The 19,951-nt window shown below is 37.6% G+C and overlaps 1 protein-coding gene across 7 annotated transcripts in view; it reads left to right on the top strand.

Moving 5' to 3' along the window:
* The window catches only part of LTBP1 (latent transforming growth factor beta binding protein 1), a 211,174-nt gene that overhangs the window by 69,969 nt on the left and 121,254 nt on the right, over positions 1-19,951 (top strand). For 5 of the 7 annotated variants that reach the window (XM_075043130.1, XM_075043129.1, XM_075043128.1 and 2 more), the window contains exon 5: positions 5,501-5,668. In XM_075043130.1, the coding sequence (XP_074899231.1) occupies positions 5,501-5,668 (168 nt within the window). Of the gene's footprint in view, positions 1-5,169; positions 5,669-19,951 lie in introns of those variants that run through there. The other 2 variants (XM_075043132.1, XM_075043131.1) reach the window with 2 other exon arrangements.

The raw sequence follows: 19,951 nt of genomic DNA on the forward strand, positions 1-19,951 counted from the left end.
ATTTTGTGTAATCCTGCTGTTTCATCCTGTGTTGGGGAAAAAGAAGAGAGAGGAGATCAGGTGATTTCTCAGAATCTCTTTCAGCCCTTTCTATGCCTAGCAAGAGCTGTATTCCTCTCAACGTGTAATCTGAAATTTAGGGAACATCTGTCTCTGGTCTGTATGTGAATCTAGTGTGTCTTTAATCTCTCTTTCTTATTTTTTATTTTTATTTTTATTTTTCCTTTTTTTTTTCTTATCTCTTAGCATTAGTAAATCTTCCAGATGCTGATATACCTAAGATGTATGACAGCCAAGTTTCAACTTGTTCTGATCTTTGGGAACTAGGTTTTGTGGGGGTTTTTGTTTGTTTTGAATTGATGACTAAGTGGTGATAAGACAGAATTTCCTCATGTATTGTCAAAAGTGTAAAAAGGTCATTTGACAGTAGTTCTAAAAGCTTAACTATTTTACTTATGTGGTTGATTTTTGTACAATGTCAGCTTTCCTTTTGGCTAAACAGGCATATCTAGTAGTAAGGACTAAAGCAGGTGGACTGGTGAAATAACTGGGAGACACCTGTGTTAGGAAATAAGTAATTTCCTTCTGCTTCTTTCCTTTTTTTCTGTCAGCATTTAATTAAGAAAAAAGAGAGAGAGTTGGTCATCTGAGAATTTAGAATGTTGAATCTACTTGCTGTTTAAAAGCTTATCAGCTTTGGTTTGAGAAGATAGATTTTCATTCCAAAATTCTCCTCATGCATTGTGGTTATCATTTGAAAACATGAAATGCCTGAGATAATCTATTGTCTTTGGGAAGAAAATGTAATTTTAGGATAGAATAGTCAGGTTTGATGAGATTCTGTGTAGATCCACGTATGAAAGCATACTGGGTTCAGTGCAGAAGTAGGTTGTCATGAAAACAGAGTAGTGTATATCATTCTTGGAGGTACTAATGGAAAGCCTACAGTTTGCCTAGTTCTTTTTCCTGAGAAGATTTGCCTCAGGATATTTGTCATAAGTGAAGGTATTTAAAAACAAACAAAGAAACAAAGAAACCCACAAACCCCTCTAAAAGTAAAGTCAGAAGTTTTGTGCAAGGATTATGGGAGAGGTATGTGTAAGCTCTACCAGCCGAGTCCACAGCATAAGCCACTGCTTGTGATTTTTATTGTGAATCCTATTGATTAGATCACTGTGAAGCACAAAAACATCATACACACACAATAACATAATAATTTTTTCAACACATTAAGATATTTTCTTCTCTTCGGCCCACTTGACCTATGAAACAGTACAGTGTAGTCATCTTTTTAACTGAATACCAGTTCTGCTTTTGCTAGTGTTGCTAGCCCATTGTCTTCCTGCAAAACAGGGACATGCCACAAATCTTCCAAGATCCTCTACAGCTATTGAATACTGTCTAGTTAAAACTTTGCAGAATACTGGAGCTGTGAGGGCAGCCATAAAACCAAGAAAAAAAATGTGTTCATAGAAATTCTTCTAGAAAGAAATGAAGGCTGAGTAGCATTACAAAGAGACCCAGGAGGTTGCAGAGGAATCTTTGCCTTTATACAACTCTGCCCAGGCATGGCTCTGTGAGTTGTTGTGACCACCTGGACCTAAAACCTGCCACCTGCCTTGTCTTGACTCATTCACCTTTTCTGCTAATGCAGAAAAAAAAAAATAATCAGTTTATCATGATGGACAGTGGGGGCAGAAGGGATTCTATGAAGAAATCCTTTTGCTTATATTTTCCATTTCTCCTGCAGTTGTTGCTAAATCATAAATTTATCACAGCAGGAGCTTGCTGTGTTCATAATATTATATCATAGTGACTTACAGAAATGGAAAGAAAATCATATGCATGCAGTGCCAATTTTCAACTCAAATCCCATCACTTTACCCAGGCATTTTTCTTTTTTGAATCTGGCTCAAGAGGGTTTCACAGATTTTGGAAATTATGGGTACATTCTTCCACTGATCTCCTTTGACAAATGTATCTAATAGTTCTTAGGTGTACGTGAGCCTGGACTATGAGGCAGGATGATGGCACAGTTGGCTGAGCCTTGTCGTTGTGAATTTGCTGCCTAGCTCAGGGGTGAAACTTTAGTCAGTATTAGTAATCCTGATTGTCCTTTCCTTATTAAAACAACAATCTGAGTTTACCTCTATTCTGCCATTTTTTCAGTAGCTTTGCTATTTGTTCGGTGTTTGTGTCTTCTGCTTTTTTGTTGCCTTTCATTAAGATCATTTATTTATCTGGTCTCACATTTGTATTTCTTCAGTCTGGTGTTATACTTAAGAGCAGAGTGAGGTGTTTCATTTCCACATATTTAAAATAAGTTTTGAAGAGTTTTTGATACATCTCTCTCTCTCTGTGTGTATAAAAATGATTCCGGTTATGTTGCAGTGCTGTAGCACCACCATTGTTTTCCAGAAATGAATTTTAGATAATCTAAGTTGCAGATCTTGTCATGTCTGTGTCACAGTGGCATCATCAGTAAAGCTTCTGGAGTTTAAAAAGGAAAATAATCTGTATGCTACCTTAAAAATGCACTGTGCTTCTTTAACATGAACTAGCCCAAACCCAAGAGTGGTCAAGACTATAGCAGTAATGGGCTTTTTCTAGCTTGAAATTGTGGCTATTAACATTAATACTGGCAAACCAGGTAAGAGATATTGAAGGGTATAGTTTCTCATTTAGAATTAAATCACTCCCTCTTTGGAGAAGAGGAAGAAAAAAAAACTAGAGAAGAGAAGAAAGGGAGAGGGTTCGAGGATGTCCAGGAGTTCAACCTTGCAGAGTTTCTTCCAAAAGCTTCCTTTCAGGAGAAGGGTTTATGGTCTGTTTTCAATTTAAATCTGCATGTATTATGCTAACTGTAAAGGTCCCTAAACTTTAGGATGTGTGAGGATAGTACTGTCTACTTAGGTACAACTACAGAGGATGAAGATAATGTCTCTGCCTTGAATCACCTTCTAATACACTTGTCAATTTTCAGCTCAGAGGGCATCACTAGCTTTGTATCCTTTCTAAATGTCTTCAGAAGAATTGAGGAATTTAAAAGCTGTGGCCTGCTAGGGAAGGAGAAGAAAATAATGGTTTCATTATAGTTTTCATAAATCTGAGAAAGATGTCAAAAGAATATGAAGCTGTCTTATTTCTGGCTCTTTGCAACTAGTAAAACAGGAATATGTGAGAATTGATTTTGTTTGATAGCAAAAGCATTGCTGAATAAGTATTTGAATATTTGTCTGGGCTAGGGCTTACATAATGTTGTTTTTCAGACTTCTTACTTTCCTAAAAAGCTGCATTAAATATTCTTTCATAGATAGTCGTTACCTCTGTAGATACTAGCCCGTGTTTTTGAAGGTACTATTCAACTGCTGTTTGTATGTTCTTACTCCCAAACTTACATGCTAACATTTTCTCACCCAAAAGGGGTGAGAGGCAAATTCACAGTTTCCATTCAGTCTCATACTAAGGTGTCTCTTCTACCAGAAAAATTATGCTACAGAATTTTTCAGGTAAAATCTGAACTATGTAATAAGGATTATTTAAAAAATATGATTTTTTTGTTATAAACATTGTGCCCAAATTGTGCTACAGTTCAGCACTCAACAACATAATACAGAATACTATATAATGGAGATTTAAATCATGGTTTAGTTCCATCTATACTGGCAAAGCCAAATTTTTTTTTATTTTATTTTATTTTTTTTTTACCTAAGTTGGAAAACTTGTGTGGGTCCCCCAATACAGGGCTGGCTTTTGTGACTCAACTAACTATGTTTTTTTAATTAGATCACATCCTAAAGGAAAAATGTTACTAAAACATCTGAAAATATAAAATGGATTGGCCTTTTCTAGGAAAAGATATATATAAAACTATGCAAATAAAATACAAGGATGGCAGTATTGCTTGTGAAGCTGTGCTTAACAAAGGGAAAGCTTAGAAGTTCTAGCTCAGCAGTTCAAAAGCCACTTAAGTTTGTTCATTGGGAAAGGCGTATTAATAATTTTTGTCAGAAATGCTTGGCATCCAAGAATCCAGGCTGTCTTCTAAATTGACTAAAATCACAATACTAGCCTTTAATTGAAATATTTTATTCCTGTGTCTGTCTGGACTGTGCTTTTTCTAACTATTGTTTAGGGAGAATAAGGTGGGAGCATCTGTACTACAGCTGCTGTTCAAATAGAGCAATGCCTTTACTGTAGACAAAACAGTTGGCACAATTGTTTTAAATTATTTGTTTATGAAGAGCCAGAAATAAGAAGGCTTTATATTCTTTTGAAGTGGGAAGATTTTCTTCATTTTCTTGAGATTTTAAAAAAAATGTTTGTCCAGAGGGTATTTCATAAACTAGGTTAGACAACTATCCAGCAACATTTTTATTTCTATGACATGAGGGGTTTTTTTTCCTCTTTCTGTGTGTTGTTTCTTGGGATTGTTAGGTTTGATATGAAAGCATTTATTAATAGTTTCCACAAAGATGCTGTGATACATTTACAAGAACTTGCTGAATTTATTAGTAAGTGTGCAGAGGACAACCTGTTTTCTCTTTAGATAATTGCAAATGGATTTTGTTCTTTTTCCCTAATTTTCCTAATGAGTAGTTTTAATCTCTTTTTTGTCTTCAGCTGTTAGATGTGGGATCAAATACATCTGTTTTTAAATCAAATTCTGTAATAAAAAGTTCTTTAAATTAGCTTAATATAAACATAGTGTTTGCTTAGTCTTTGTTACATTAGTTTTTAAAATGACTGTAAGGAAGTACATAAAAAAAAGAGAATCTAGCCATTTTTAAATCTTTGAGCTTAGAACCAGTATTTTCAAGCATTGATACTTACCCTTTTCCCTGAGCTATTTATTATTTAAACAAAGGCTGACAGCAAAGCTCAGTCTATAATATGTAAATCCTTGTGGAAAAATAGTGCCAAAAAACTGTGAAAAAATGGGTCCAGGCAGCTGCGTCACAAGGTTTGACCACTCTGGGCTGGGGTGCCAGGAGATTTGAGACAGATGTTTTCAGACATGCCGCATGCCTAAAACATTTCCAAGGGTCGAGCTACAAATAGTGACTTAATAAGTGCAGAAACAGGAAAAGTATGCAGGAGGACACAAGAGTTTATTCACCCCTAGGTGCACAGCCAGCCTCTTTACATTACATCTGCCTGTCAGGGTTGGCTATTTAAGCTGTCATGCCCTTGGTATTGCTCTTTGTCTGCCTGTGAATAAAGTGCAGCATTGTGATTACTAATCCCACTCCAGTGACTTGACTTTAAATGTGGTTTTGGAGCGGATCCCGGAGTTCTGTTTGCTAAGCTTCCTACTCCTGTTTCAGAGACACCACTGGAGATCTATGAGAGAGAGCACTGCAGACTGCCCTCCTCCTGTAGACCTGTCGCCTTTTTCTCCCCCTCCGCCTTTTTTTTTTTCCAAAAACTTTTTGAAGGAAATCAATGGATACCAAAGTGATCTGTTTATTTTTCTTTTTTTCTTTGCCTCCGCTAACAGTGGGAAATCACACTGGTCGCATCAAGGTGGTCTTTACACCCAGCATCTGCAAAGTGACTTGTACCAAAGGCAACTGTCAGAACAACTGTGAGAAGGGAAATACCACCACCCTTATTAGTGAAAACGGCCATGCTGCTGACACTCTGACAGCCACTAACTTCCGAGTAGGTAAGTACTCTGAAACTGTATTTGTCCTTAGCTGTCCTCTCTTGACTAACAGAGGGAGGAGATGTTTTGTTATTAATACCAGTTGTGCATCTGTTACTCTTTGTTTGGAGGACTGTACTGACTAGGAACCATTGTTAGACAAGCTTTCTGCTGTCCTTCGGAAATGTTCCCAAAAGTTCCTTTTGTGTCATAGAAAAAAACTCCCATATTTTTCATCTGAATTTCAGCTGCAGGGCTACAACATGCTAAGCTGAAGCTTTTAGTAAAACTCTTCCCTCAGAGTTTGTGTTCGTAAATAGAGAAAATGTCAAATTCCACAAAAAGTTCCATTTCCTCTCTTTGCTTGTTGAATAGGTATCAAATGCTCATAAAATCTAGCTAACACAGTGAATCTGTCTACAAAAAGTTTTTCAGGAGTTCCTTAAAACTACAATCCTTTCTAAAAATACATCAGCTTAAAACTTTTTCTTACTTCTAAAAGTAAATCAGATTTCCTATTTGTCATTTTTAGAAACTGAAATAATGTTAAGTCCAATTGAAGTTATTGAAGGCAGTCACTTCTCTGTTAATGTTTATTCTTTCTGCTTGCTCAGTAAGAGTATCAGCAGTATGCCAGTCTAAACCCTACAACTGCTTGACTGCATTGAAACAAATCCTGAAAGCTATCTAGGATAATGATTAGCATATTTTAACTGTACAGTATATATCATGGTAGGAATTTGTGTTCAAGTATTAGTCTTGTAAGCTAAGAGAAACACAGATATAAGGATACATACCCAAAATCTTTTAAATTTGTGGTTTCACATTATCATATCCTTAACTGCTCTTGGAAAGTACTTTGTTGTTATCTTGAAAATATCGTAGTATTGTTTTTTGAAAAAACTTTTAAAATTAATTATTTTGCCAAATTGTACTCAAAGAATGCTAGATATGAACATTGTAATTTTAGTCTCTGTCTAGTATAAACATAATGTCAGGCAGTGCTGATGCTGGCCAATACTGCCCTTTTTAAAGTGCACTATTTTTCAGGCTCTGAGGGAGGAGAAAGCTATTTCAAGTTATTCTTCTTTTCATCTGGACAGACGATACAAAGAGCATTTCCCTCCTACTAGGCTATCAGACTGTGGGTGAAAGCTCTTGAAATTAATAACACATTCCTTGATAATATGCATGATTGTAAAAATATATATGTTTTGAACTATTGATAATAAAAACAGTGTTTTAAAAGATCAATACAGCACATTTTGGGTTTATTTATGGTTGTTCTGAGGCATTAAAAAAGAAAAGGCTTTTTTAAAGGATTGGTAAATCAAATACTTTAAACTTGTGTTTACTGTCAATACAGATTCTTACCAATGTTTTGGCAAGAACCACAGTTAAGTAAGATTTTGTTTAATTTTCTGACTACTGTGAAAGGATAAGGTTATTCTCCCCTCTTTTCATTTCACCTCATTTTTTTAATTGAAATTATGAAATGCTGCAAACAGGCAGTCATGTAATTTGTCTGCAATGTAAATCTGTGCTGTAACATGACCTTCTCTCAAATACTTGAAAACTTGGAGAGTGGAAATTGACCTGTGAAGACGTGTTCCACACCTTCCTTCCTGGCCTCAGGCCATGCAGCTTGTGATGCACTGTGTATACAATAGGCTGCTAGAAATATTCAACAAAAGCAGCCTATAATAGTATTTGATGGAAAGATAAGGGAGTGTTGTGTTTAAAAATGTATAAAACCACATTGCTACACACGTATAGGGATTTTTAATCTGCCTGTAGCTTTCTGTCTTCCCTATTACCTTTAAAAGACCAACAGCATATCATTTTTACAGAAGAGGAATAAGAAAGAGGTCTAAACTGTGACTTCAAGGCTCTCCAGTTAAAAATAAAATTGCTGAGTGAAGTTAACTTCTTAATAACCAGAGATGAGAGATCCTACACCTGTAGATTGAGTTCTTTCACTGATTGCAGTTTTTTTGGGAGCTTTTGAATCAGGGTTTAAAATATATACTGCTGAAATAATTTTTATATCTGTTCTTTAACTAGTGCCTCTCATTAGCTTAGGCTTGTCCTAATAGAGATGTCTCCTGATACATAAAGCAGAAGTAATTTGGGTCTTCTGAGATAATTTATTTTTGTTATATTTTTAACATCTGTATTATGTTTTACTTGTGCTTCTTGCTTTTAAATCTCTGTTCTAAACTTATTGATTTACTGTTTATCCAAAATGCATAGAAATTCTTATTCTGATCATTTGACATTTTAGAAGTGCAACCATGAAACAGAATGTTGTGTCAGAAAATACGTACTTAAAGCAATAAACAGCACTTTTTCAGTATGTTTTTTTTAAGTATTTTTTCTTCCTAAACCCAGGAAACATAAATTCATATGTCCTAATTTGAAAACTAACTCTTATTAATAATAATAGATACCTACTATGAGTGGGGAATTTAAGAAACTGCTTTAGCTTGTTAGATCTAAATGCCTTTCTGTAGCAGGAGCAGCATTCTAGTACACGAGATTGAATTTAGATTCTCTGATGACAGATTGCAGTTAGCCATCTCATTGCTTTGTTCTTAATAATCCATTATTTCTAATAATGAACCAGAGTACAATTTTGTGTTTGTTTTAAACTTTGTGCTGAACTCTATAAACATTTTTTATTTTCAGAGAGTAAGTTGCAGTGCCTGTACTAAAGCTACTCAAGTTTTTCCGTGGGTTATTTCAGATTCTTAAATTTTGCTGTTTGTCATTTCAGCTGAAACTTGGTACCAGTGAGTCCAGGCAAGGAACAAATCCTGTTTCCTGAAAATTTTATAAGATATGGATAAGCCATTAAAAACAAAAACCCACAACAAGAAACAGATTGCTTTTCAGGTAGCTGAGATTTTGGCTGCTCTCAGGAATAGCTCTAGTATTTCAGTTGAAGGTGATGAAAGCTTGGTATTTGAAAGGAAGGATCTCCTTGATTGCCAGTCTGCTTCAGTGAAACTTGGGGGTTTTTTTCAGTTTCATTTTGTGAATGGGATATGTTGTACACTTAAACTAACCAACCTCCAATATTTCATTGGCTTGGAGAATGAAAGCATTTAATCTGAGTGGAAACTTCTGCTGAATAGATGATTCTCATTATTCTATTGGATTGATGCATGTGCAGTTTGTATGGTATTTCAGTCCTGATATATCTGCAGAGGCTTGTAAAACAGGGTCGATACATGTGCATAGGAAAGGATGTGTATAGAATAACATATAAGGTTTCTCTCTCATTCACTGTTGAAGTTACTCAGTGATGTGTCCTGTTTCTCCTCAAAATTATTCCACATTCCAAAATACCTATTTTTGAAATTAATTTTCTCTCTGTAAGAATGGGAGGACAGCGACTAATTTGTAACTGTAAAATGAAGCAGTAAGGAATTAGGAAATGCCCAAATTAATGTTCTTCATGCTCTTTAATTTTTTTCCCTATTGTGCATATGTATTTAATTATAGATTTATGTTCTATTTTTTTGCACAGGATCCCCACCTCATTCATTGCACAGGAATTGCACAACTTAGTAAAGGAAGCAGTCATTTAATACTTAGGTTTATATTCACTGTTCACTTGTCGCGGTAGAGACGGACACGACAAACATCAGATTGTGTAAAATGGCTACTTTATTGTTCTAGCAAATGTTTTTATTACCTTCTTCAAAGTATGTGTTCATATATGATTGGTTTAGTTAATAACTAACAGTTCATGACTGGTGAGTCGTCAGGACGGTTCCTCTTATCATTGTCTTGTTTGCACAGCTCTTCTTGGGATTTTCCAGACTCTCAAGGATACACTACAAACTGTTCAAGGTTACGCTGCTCATGCATCGTCAGGCATTCTGCAGACCCGCTGCATTCCCCGACAGTCACTTGCAGCTCTGTGTCTCATTTAAAGCAGTTCTTTCAAACTGTTATTAATGAGAAGTTAGAGTTGCATACTATTCAGTAGAAGTGCACATCTTTCTGTAGGAATTTTGTGTCTGAGCACTTGGCAGTATCTGTGTCAAACAGGGAAATAGAATCACAGAATGGTTTGGGTTGGAAGGGACCTTAAAGATCATCTAGTTCCAACCCCCCTGCCATGGGCAGGGACACCTTCCACTAGACCAGGTTGCTCAAAGCCCTGTCTAACCTGGCCTTCCAGGTATGGGGCATCCACAACCTCTCTGGGCAACCTGTTCCAGTGTTTCACCACCCTCACAGTGAAGAACTTCTTCCTTACATCTAATCTAAATCTACCCCCCTTCAGTGTAAAACCATTACCCCTTGTCCTATCACTACACACCCTTGTAAAAAGTCCCTCTCTGGCTTTCTTGTAGGCCCCCTTTAGGTACTTGGAAGGCTGTTGTAAGGTCTCCCCAGAGCCTTCTCTTCTCCAGGCTGAACAACCTCAGCTCTCTCTCATAGGAGAGGTGCTCCAGCCCCCTGATCATCTTCATGGCCCTCCTCTGGACTCGCTCCAACAGGTCCATGTCCTCCTCATGTTGGGGGCCCCAGAGCTGAATGCAGCACTGCAGGTGGGGCTTCATAGGTGTGGTGTAGAGGGGGAGAAACACCTCCGTTGACCTGCAGGCCACACACACTTCTTTTGATGCAGCCCAGGATACGGTTGGCTTTCTGGGCCATGAGTGCACATTGCTGGCTTGTATTCAGTTTTTCATCCACTAATACCCCCAAGTCCTTCTCCTCAAGGCTGCTCTCAATCCATTCTCTGCCCAGCCTGTATTTGTGACCCACGTGCAGCACCTTGCACTTGGCCTTGTTGAACTTCATGAGGTTTGCACGGGCCCACGTCTCAAGCCTGTCAAGGTCCCTCTGCATGGCATCCCTTCCCTCCAGTATGTCAATCACACCACACAGCTCGGTGTCATCGGCAAACTTGCTGAGGGTGCACTCAATCCCACTGTCCATGTTGCTGACAAAGATGTTAAAACAGCGCCAGTCCCAATACCAATACCCCATTCTGGGGATGGAGACCAAGGAGAGTTTAAGAATTTTTTCCCAAGCCAATGGGAGATGATTGTAGCAGAGGGGGTGATAGAATTGTTGCTCTGCTACTCCCCTTTATGTCACTCTTTAAAGCTCATCAGTATCTCTTCATTTAACATTCCCTTGCCCTTTTCTTCTGATCCCTTTTCATACAGTCTGCACAGTTGCCCTTCCTCCTGGCTTTGCTGTGTACAACCATAGTTTACTTAGGTTGTTACTGTGGATGAGGGAATGTTTTGTTGTATGCTTTCCCTTGGAAGAAGGGGAGATTTTTAGGAACCCTTTATTTCTTGTTTCATTGAATTTGAGTGAAAGTTAAAGTTTCTCCTACAGCTTCGCTAGTTTTTCTAGGGAATACTTGTGAGGTTGAGAATGATGTCAGATGTGTGTGTTGTGGCCTGCAGTCTGTGTGAGCCAATCTTCCCTGTAAGACTAGAAAAGAATAAGATATTTATCCATCCTCCTTTCTTCTCTTCTCTTCTCATCTATAAAAGGTACATTTGTCCCTGGTCCTATATCAACATGTTAATAAGGATCTGCCAGACATCATTTGGTGACAGGGTGTCATGGTGTCCGAAGTGAAAATGTATCTGGTCTGTTGTATTTTGAAGGACCAGATATCTTTATTTAATCATAAATTTTAAAACTTTCAGCATGGATCACAGTGATCTGCATATCTTGTAGCCTGTTGCAATAACACTCAGATTTATATTGTCTATTGAATTTTGGCACTTTCCTTATTGGAATTTTGTATCAAAAATTTTTCCTGTTTTAATGTGTTGACTCTGTACAAATGTTTTTGGATAATTGAGGTTTTCCAGAAGTTTCCAATTATGTATAGACAGAAACTTCCAAGAAGCATATAAACATTTTGCTCAAATTTTATTTGGTCTTCTGTTGAAAGTAATGAAAGAAAATTTTACCAATATATTTTAAAACAATAGGTTATTCAAAGATAATGTAGTCAGAAGACTCACTATGTAATAATTATTCTAAGAGAATTTCCTATCTAGGAAAGAATCTAGAGAGCATAATTATTTAGAAGCGTGAAAATGTAAAGCAGTTATTTTACAAAAAGTTGATAGAATTTCTGAATTTTATTCAGACATATGATCATGAGTTTCTATCGATGCCGTAGAAGTTAACATTTCTTTTTATTCAAGCACTTCTGCTCTTATCAAAGAATTGTGTTGGTTAAAAATGGCAATGAACTGTAAGCAAGCCAGCACATTTTTATCTGTAGTTTGTGTATGACAGGAAATCCAAGAGCAATGAATGGCATTTTCTTGCTGCCATTTGCTATGTAATAAAGTCGTTGTTTCTTTGCTCTATGTGATACATACTGCACATATCCTACTCTATTTAAGAGTTACTGCAAGACTATGATATTTGAGGAAGATTTTTCAATATTGTTTGGTATGAAAAGGCATTTATTGTAAATAATATTGGAGGGTAAATTTGATGGCATATAAAGGCATATAAAAGACCAACAGCTTGTAGAAGTATTTGTGTAGATTTGTGAGAATTTGCAGACTCTTTTGGCAGCTTGAGGTATACACTGTTCAGTTTTCTACCATTATATTTTATTCTTTGTTTTGTTGTACTGGATTTAGTAAGTGTTGCTAGAATGGCAACATGTTAGAAGAGATGCTTTCTTCTCTATTATGAAGTGGTGGTTACTACTTGGTGAACGGTGTCAGCCTTGGTAGGTGACCCATCATGTCTGATCTATGTAACTGGTGCCCCAGCAAAACACTGTTCCTATGGCTTCAGCTGAGACTTAGCATAGAATCACAGAATCATTTAGGTTGAAAAAGACCTTCAAGACCATCAAATCCAACCATCATCCATGCCCACTAAACCATGTTCTGGAGTGCCTTGACTACGTGCTTTTTGAATACCTCCAGGGATGGTGATTCAACCACTTCCCTGGGCAGCCTGTTCCAATGTCTGACAACCCTCTCAGTAAAGAATTTTTTCCTAATATCCAACCTAAACCTCTCTTGCCACAACTTGAGGCCATTTCCTCCCATCCTATCTCCAGCTACTTGACAGAAGAGACCAGCACCCACCTCACTACAACCCCCTTTCAGGTAGTTGTAGAGAGCAATAAGGTCTCCCCTCAGCCTCCTTTTCTCCAGACTAAACAGCCCCAGCTCCCTCAGCCGCTCCTCATAAGACTTGTGCTCCAGCCCCCTCACCAACTTGGTTGCCCTTCTCTGGACACGCTCCAGCACCTCAATGTCTTTCCTGTAGTGAGGGGCCCAAACTGAACACAGTATTTGAGGTGCGGCCTCGCCAGTGCCAAGTACAGGTGAACAATCACTTCCCTGCTCCTGCTGGCCACACTATTTCTGATGCAGGCCAGGATGCCCTTGGCCTTCTTGGCCACCTGGGCACACTGCTGGCTCATATTCAGCTGGCTGCCAACCAGCACCCCCAGGTCTTTCTCTGCTGGGCAGCTTTCCAGCCACTCTTCCCCAAGCCTGTAGCGCTGCATGGGATTGTTGTGACTGAAGCGCAGGATCTGGCACTTGGCCTTGTTGAACTTCATACAACTGGCCTTGGCCCATTGATCCAGCCTGTCCAGATCTCTCTGTAGAGCCTTCCTACCCTCAAGGAGATCAACCCTGCCTCCCAACTTGGTGTCATCTGCTAACTTGCTGAGGGTGCACTCAATAGCAGATGTACATGTAGCTTCTCAAATGGAGGATTTAAAATAATTGATAACAAATGTCATGCAGAGATTTTAAAATTCCTTTTGGTAACATAACTGAGAATTTTTATTTTTTATTTTTTAGATACTTTGGTTTTCAACTTGATTATGTGCCATCAAACATCCTAACTGATGAGGAGATTGTTTCTGGAATAACTGCTTAGCTCAAGAACAACATATGATAATTCATAGTAGTGTATTCTGTGTGGGTAAGAGTGAAGTGTTACTTTGAAATATCCCTGGGTTTTGCACTTGAACTTGCCATAGTATCATCCTTTTCTGAAGTAGCTGTGATGTAAGAGCCTTGCTATTCCCCCAGTATTATCAGTTTAGTCCTTTTACTGTCTCTGTGGTGGCTACCTTATAGCCTTATTTGGTAAAAGTTTTGTTTCTACTGTTCCTGCAGTAATTATAATTTCTGCCTTGTCAGGCTTTATTGTTTTATGCTCTTTTTGCTGCCAGATGAAATATTTTTTCTTTTTACAGACACTGACAGACACTTGAAAATTTCAGAATTCTTGGACAACTTGGTTAAAAGATTAACTTTTTAAATTTTCTGCAACAGTAGTCAAGGAAGTTGGTCAGTCTATCAGAGTGTGTGTCCCTCTGGGTGGGGAGGGGGAAGAAAAGGATCAGGACATTATAGTTTATTCACTGCTTTAGCTGGTAATTTGAAATATAATCTGTATAAATGATGACCATACTTGAAGGATTTATTCATGCGGCAGCATTGTAACAGCTGTAGAAAAATGAAGGCCAAGTATTTTTCCTCAGACATTGGACTGAGTGGCTAAAATAGAAAAAAGGACAAATAGCAGTGGAACTATTTTATGAATTGTTGACATCCTCTGCCTTATAGAAGATAATAGGGAAAAGGTATTTCCCTGCCTGAAGAGCCAATGCAAATCAGTTTGGGAGGAACCACTTATGAGCATCAATTTAACACATATTCCTTTTTTCCAGTCTCCCTTTGTTCTATAAAGTAAATTTGAGCAGACAGGAGAATGAATTAATTTACTTACAATACAGGTAGTGTAGTGTAGGCTTTCCTAATCTGAACCACTAGTGAACTAAAATTCTACCCTGTAATGTAAATGTACTACTCTGTAGTCTGAGCAGTGGTCAGGCTTTTAATGCATTTTCAATTATTGGCCACCTATACTCGAATTACAAAGAAAAATTATATCTTAAGGATTTTGTTGTTGTTGATATCCACATCTGTTCAGAAGGAATGCTTTCTTTTCCCCATGTATTTATCAGTACTTGTCATCAACAAATAGTTCTGGTTTCTACCATACAACTTATAGCATCTCTGAGCTCTTTCTTCATAATCTTAAAATAATTACTCAAATTTGACATCTTTCCCTCTGATTCTAATGGAGGCCAGATGCTAATTTAAAGAAAATACATTCTTCACCAGATGATTTTAATGAGGTTGAACTTAGACAAGCCTGTTAGCAACTCATTTCCACTCCCTTGCTCACCTTAAGGACTTCAGACCATGGCTGCGAAGCTAAAGTCCATCTGCTCTCAAAGCACTCACCAAATTGTATATTATAGAGAACACAGTTTTTGGATGTGCAGTCATAGGAAAAACCACAAATGGAAATGGTACAAAATCCACACCTGCAGCCATTCAAAAACACATGGAGTATGTTTCCCTCAAAGTTAAAGCAAAACAGAACACAAAGTTAAAATGCATAATGCTTTGTTTTACTGTATATGGTTTTAATTTACAGGGATTAGTTTATGTACATCTGACTTGAAGTACTGTGAAAAGAGAATGAAGAGTGCATTTATTTGAATGATTACATTGTTGCATATTCAAATAAACACACTACCTTGTACGGCTATAATTTTGTTATTGCTAAACCAAATCTCTTTGCACATACCTCACTGAAGATCAAGTATATGCCAACTTTGGCTTAAAAAAGAAGTAAATCGCCTTTGAATTATGCAAGCACAGAAGAGTCTGACAAATTTCTTTACTGGTTAAAATATGGCATTTATCATAGATTTTTTAGCAGACGGGTTTGTATTTAATGTGTCCTTTTGAACATAACATAATCAGAAGCAAGCAGCTATCATTGCTCTACTGATTGCAGTCTTTCCCCATGCAGCCTCCTTACTGTCTATTCTGGTTTTGTTTATTCTGGTCCAGATAATTCCCCTGTCTCTGTACAGTGTAGCCTGTATAACTTTCACCTATCCATTCCACCTATAATTAGTTCTTAGATTTGAGTATCACTGTAAGTGAGAGGCCTGTTTTGTAGTGTAGAGGCACAGAGACTTCTGGATCTTTCATTTGGAACATGAACTATATATTCATTACGCACACATTTAAGTTCTTTGAGTTTTCTATCTATCCATAAAAAATCTGAACTGTTAAAAGGGAACTGTGAACTTTCCTCAATATTTGTTTATTTATTTAAAATTATATACATGTACTACTGTATATGTCTTATATATGTATATTATAAAGTATATACAAAATAGAAATTAAAAATGGATTAGATAAAGATGAATTAAACTCTATATTGAATTTTTTTTTAATTTATTAATGGTAGAAAACATATTTCTTTCCAGCATCCCAGTAGATTGTCTTGCACACTGCCTGGGGTGAGCACACCCTGCTTTGCAGACCGCTGGTATAGGGAACCAAAGGAGACGAGCTTCATAACATAAGCTGTAATACTATCTTTCTGCAGTTAGTATGGGTCTATTGTGTCTACCTTACTTATTGTTTCATTATATTAAATTCAGCCTGTTATATTAGATGCTATATATGTAGGTGTTAGAACACCTTTTTTCAATCTAATCAGAAGTTCATAGGTTGAAGAATGCCTATTGTGACAGCGAGGGCAAAGGGATTTTTTTTTTTTTTACTTGCACACATTTCAGTGCACGGGGTCAGGTACAACACTGCAGTGTGAAGCTTGTCAACGTGGTTGTATACAGCTCAGGGGAGTTGGGTGCATGATTTAATTGCTTGGAACTGGACGTGATCAGTCAAAGCTCTGACTGTACTTTAGGTTTATGCAGCTTGTGCAACAATTTATACAACTATTATGTGTTGTTAAAAGAACCACAATGGGAAGTGTTGAAGTTGTGTATTTTTTAATGGATTTCCAACTGTACTTTCTCTGCGGAGTAACCTTTATCCTCCCTACTCATTAGCACTGACTCTGCTCCTTTTTTCCTTAGAACTCCAGGATTTGAGTCTCTTACTTTTCACTGTTCTCCTATGACCTAATTTATTACTCAAACTCTGAATAATAACCTTCCCAATATTCTCGTATTGTGTCACCTCCTCAAGGTCAACTCCTGCAAAATGTTCCAATTTCTTGTGATGTAGACAGTGCCAGAAAAATCTTAGATAGCTTATGTTTTTCATGCTTTTTAACTAGTCCAGGAAGGTCTGGATTACGAACTATTATTTGTATGTTAATGGGTATCCACTTGAAAGAATCTATTCCTACTTTATTCTCATTGTAAACTTTTTACACAAAATAAGCACTGTGGTAATGTTACAGTAATCAGAGAGTGGTCTCCTGATGTTTGGAAACAGTTGAAATTTTTTGTGATGACTACAGTTTTTGTGGCTTTTTCTATTCTAAACAATTTTGTTATTGGAGGATATCTTGTGGTATGGGATGCAGTGGATCAGTGTTCACAGATCCTTTGGATCTACAGCTGGGGGTTCATCCCACTTACCAAATCTTACTGAGGTGCCTGAGTTGGGAGCCTAGTAGTCAGCGATGAGAGACACCTTTATGGCAGGTTGGCCTATGGATGGCCTGAATGGCCTGCTGGGGTGAGCCTCTCTTCACTGACTGGGTGGGAAACCTCAGGTAGCAACAGTCCTAACTTAGATGGCTTAAGAAGGCATAAAAGGTTAAATGGGATGAATCTCAGCCTAACTATCTATTACTCAGCTGCCAGAAATGATAAGGATGCTGATGTCCCTGGGCAGTGTCAGTTTTGCTACTTCTGTGGTTTTCGGAGCCTTTGTGTAACAGAGGCGTGACCAACCGCTTAAATGTTTCTCAGGACATTTTGCCATTTTGTCTGATGGTAACCAAGTAGTATGATGTCTAAGAGCAGCTCTTTTCTCTGCCTTACGCTACTGGGTGTTATTACTTTTTTACTCCATGCAAGAGTCCAGCATGTTTTTTTGGAACAGCCATACAGGAGAATGGTGTCAGAGCAGAGGATCAGTTCAGTGTAACAGCTTAGTGTCATTATAGTCAAGTTACTCATTAGTCCTGTAGTCCTTAAAGATGGGTAATGCTGCTCAGCTGACACCGGAAGGGAAGAGTATAGCCTGGAAGGATCCTGTAGCAATAAAATGCTTGTTGTTTGTTTTTATCTGTCCTTGTGTGGAATTCTTGTTCTGTCTGTTGAAAACAGATACAATACAACATTAACTAATACATGTTAGTATTACACATGCTCAGGCACACCTATGCTACGTAGAGGACTAAGAGTCTTGAAAGCACTGGGAACATATGAAGGGTGAGTTTTCATCAGACACTGGACACCTTGATTTCAGTGTACCCACTTTGACAATGGCAGTTAATAAGCTATTCAGGACTGCTTAAAATGATACCTGTAAAGTCTTTATACTGCAGCATAGTCTTTTGCAATGTTTACATTTTTTAGTCTGCTGGAAGTTGTTTTAAGAATGATGGTTCTAAAGAAGTGTTGCTAACTTGCTACACTTTCAAACCCGGCCTTCCCTAGAGATTTTATTTCAGTTGCATATGTTTTGCATGAAGAATAAAATTGATTATCAACACACTGCAGAAATCTGAAGAAATGCCTGGAGTAGCTTTTCTGTATGAGTTAGCGTCATTATCAAAGGTCTGACACTGGCCATTTGTAATGCATTCACTCCTGATAAACAGCAACTAGTGGGTTTTTTTCCATAGTATACTGATTCCAGGCCTAACTGTTGTGATATAGTCAATATAACAGGATCAGCTGGTAATAAAATCAATAGATTCACCAAATATGATCAGGGTGGGAGTGAGTCATCCCTTAACACTCTGTCTATCCCCTTGCCTCTAAAAATAGTGTCTGAATCATCTCAGATATTGAGAATATTAGAAGCAGATTTAGCAAAGAGTGATGGTGAGCATCATGCCTGTTAGTGAGCCAGAATCCTCCTGTCAATCATTTCTTAACTACCATAATTTTTGCTATACCCTTTTTATGTTGAGTAACCACGGCTTTAGGCCTTTTCTGTGACTGAGCATGCCTTTTATTTTTCTGATAGCATTTGGATATTCTAATATTGTTTTTCAGCCATCCCATTCTTTCCACACTAACACTGTAATAGTTTTTTTGGCAGCTGTTGGTCAGATGGTGCTCATTTCAGTCACTTACACACAGGCCTACAGTTGCATTTGACATGTCTGAGGATATCTGACTTATCACATGAGCTTGGAAGGATGTCCTATGAGACTCCCATGCCCTTTGGACCCACATTCAGGGATGCATGAAACATCTGGGAGCATATCAGCTGTCTCTTGATTGATTTGCTGTATGCATCTGCAAGTCACCAACATCCAACTTTTCTTTCTGAGGTATTTTAAAGTACAGAGTTTAAACTGAGGAAAACATATGAGTTGTACAGTGAAATTATCTTGTGCATGTTCTTTCTGGATTTCTTGCTGATCATGATATTTACTCAACAAATGGATATTTCTCTAAAATATATTGCAGCCTTGTCCTTTATGATCTGAACCTGCTCACCAGTTTTCAATATCAGGATCTCCCATAGTTGACAACGCAGCCGCCGTTAAGGAATGGCTGATACCTACTATTGATATGCTTTTATAATGAAAAACTGAGACACAGTGGGACAAGCATGTACACTGAGACAGCTTAAATGTCAGTATCTACATATATGAGGTGCGTGTTGAAACTTATGTTACAGGCAGTGGAGATTTAGAAATTTGTTCAACTCTAATACAGATACAAAGAACTAAGGCAATACCTACTTGACTCTGTTTTTCCTTGTATGGGATCTCACAGCTTTCCATCCCCAGTAAAGACAGCATCCCTCCCCCTTTTTCATAAGTAGACAGTTCTTCTTTTCTAGTGTATACCTAATTTGTTACACTTGTTGCATCTTATTTACAGTGAGTTGACACTACCATTAAGTGATGGTAATCACTGGAGAGCCTTTCAAGAGCTCACGTAAAGCTCAATTACTCATGGAGATAACAATCATCCCAGAAACTGAGCCTGTACGTAGCGGCTGAGTTAGAGAATTAATTTTAAATGGAAAGTTTGCTGTTGGGAGATCTGAAATTGTATAATACGTGAAGATGTAGGTAATCTGATTTTGTGATGCTTTCTTCTACTTGCCTTCCTTGGTAATTGCCATGTAGCTGCTTTAAGTAGCATCACAGACATTCCTCCAGTTAGGCTTTAAGGGACTATGTGATTTGTTAAATCTTGGTGCTGATAGTGGTAGATGAAGGAGTTTGAGAAGAACTAGTGAAGTACAGTTTTGTTTAAAGAGTTACATCTTCCAAAATTGT

Source organism: Buteo buteo, chromosome 12 (assembly GCF_964188355.1).
Source record: "Buteo buteo chromosome 12, bButBut1.hap1.1, whole genome shotgun sequence".
Lineage (NCBI taxonomy): Eukaryota > Metazoa > Chordata > Aves > Accipitriformes > Accipitridae > Buteo > Buteo buteo.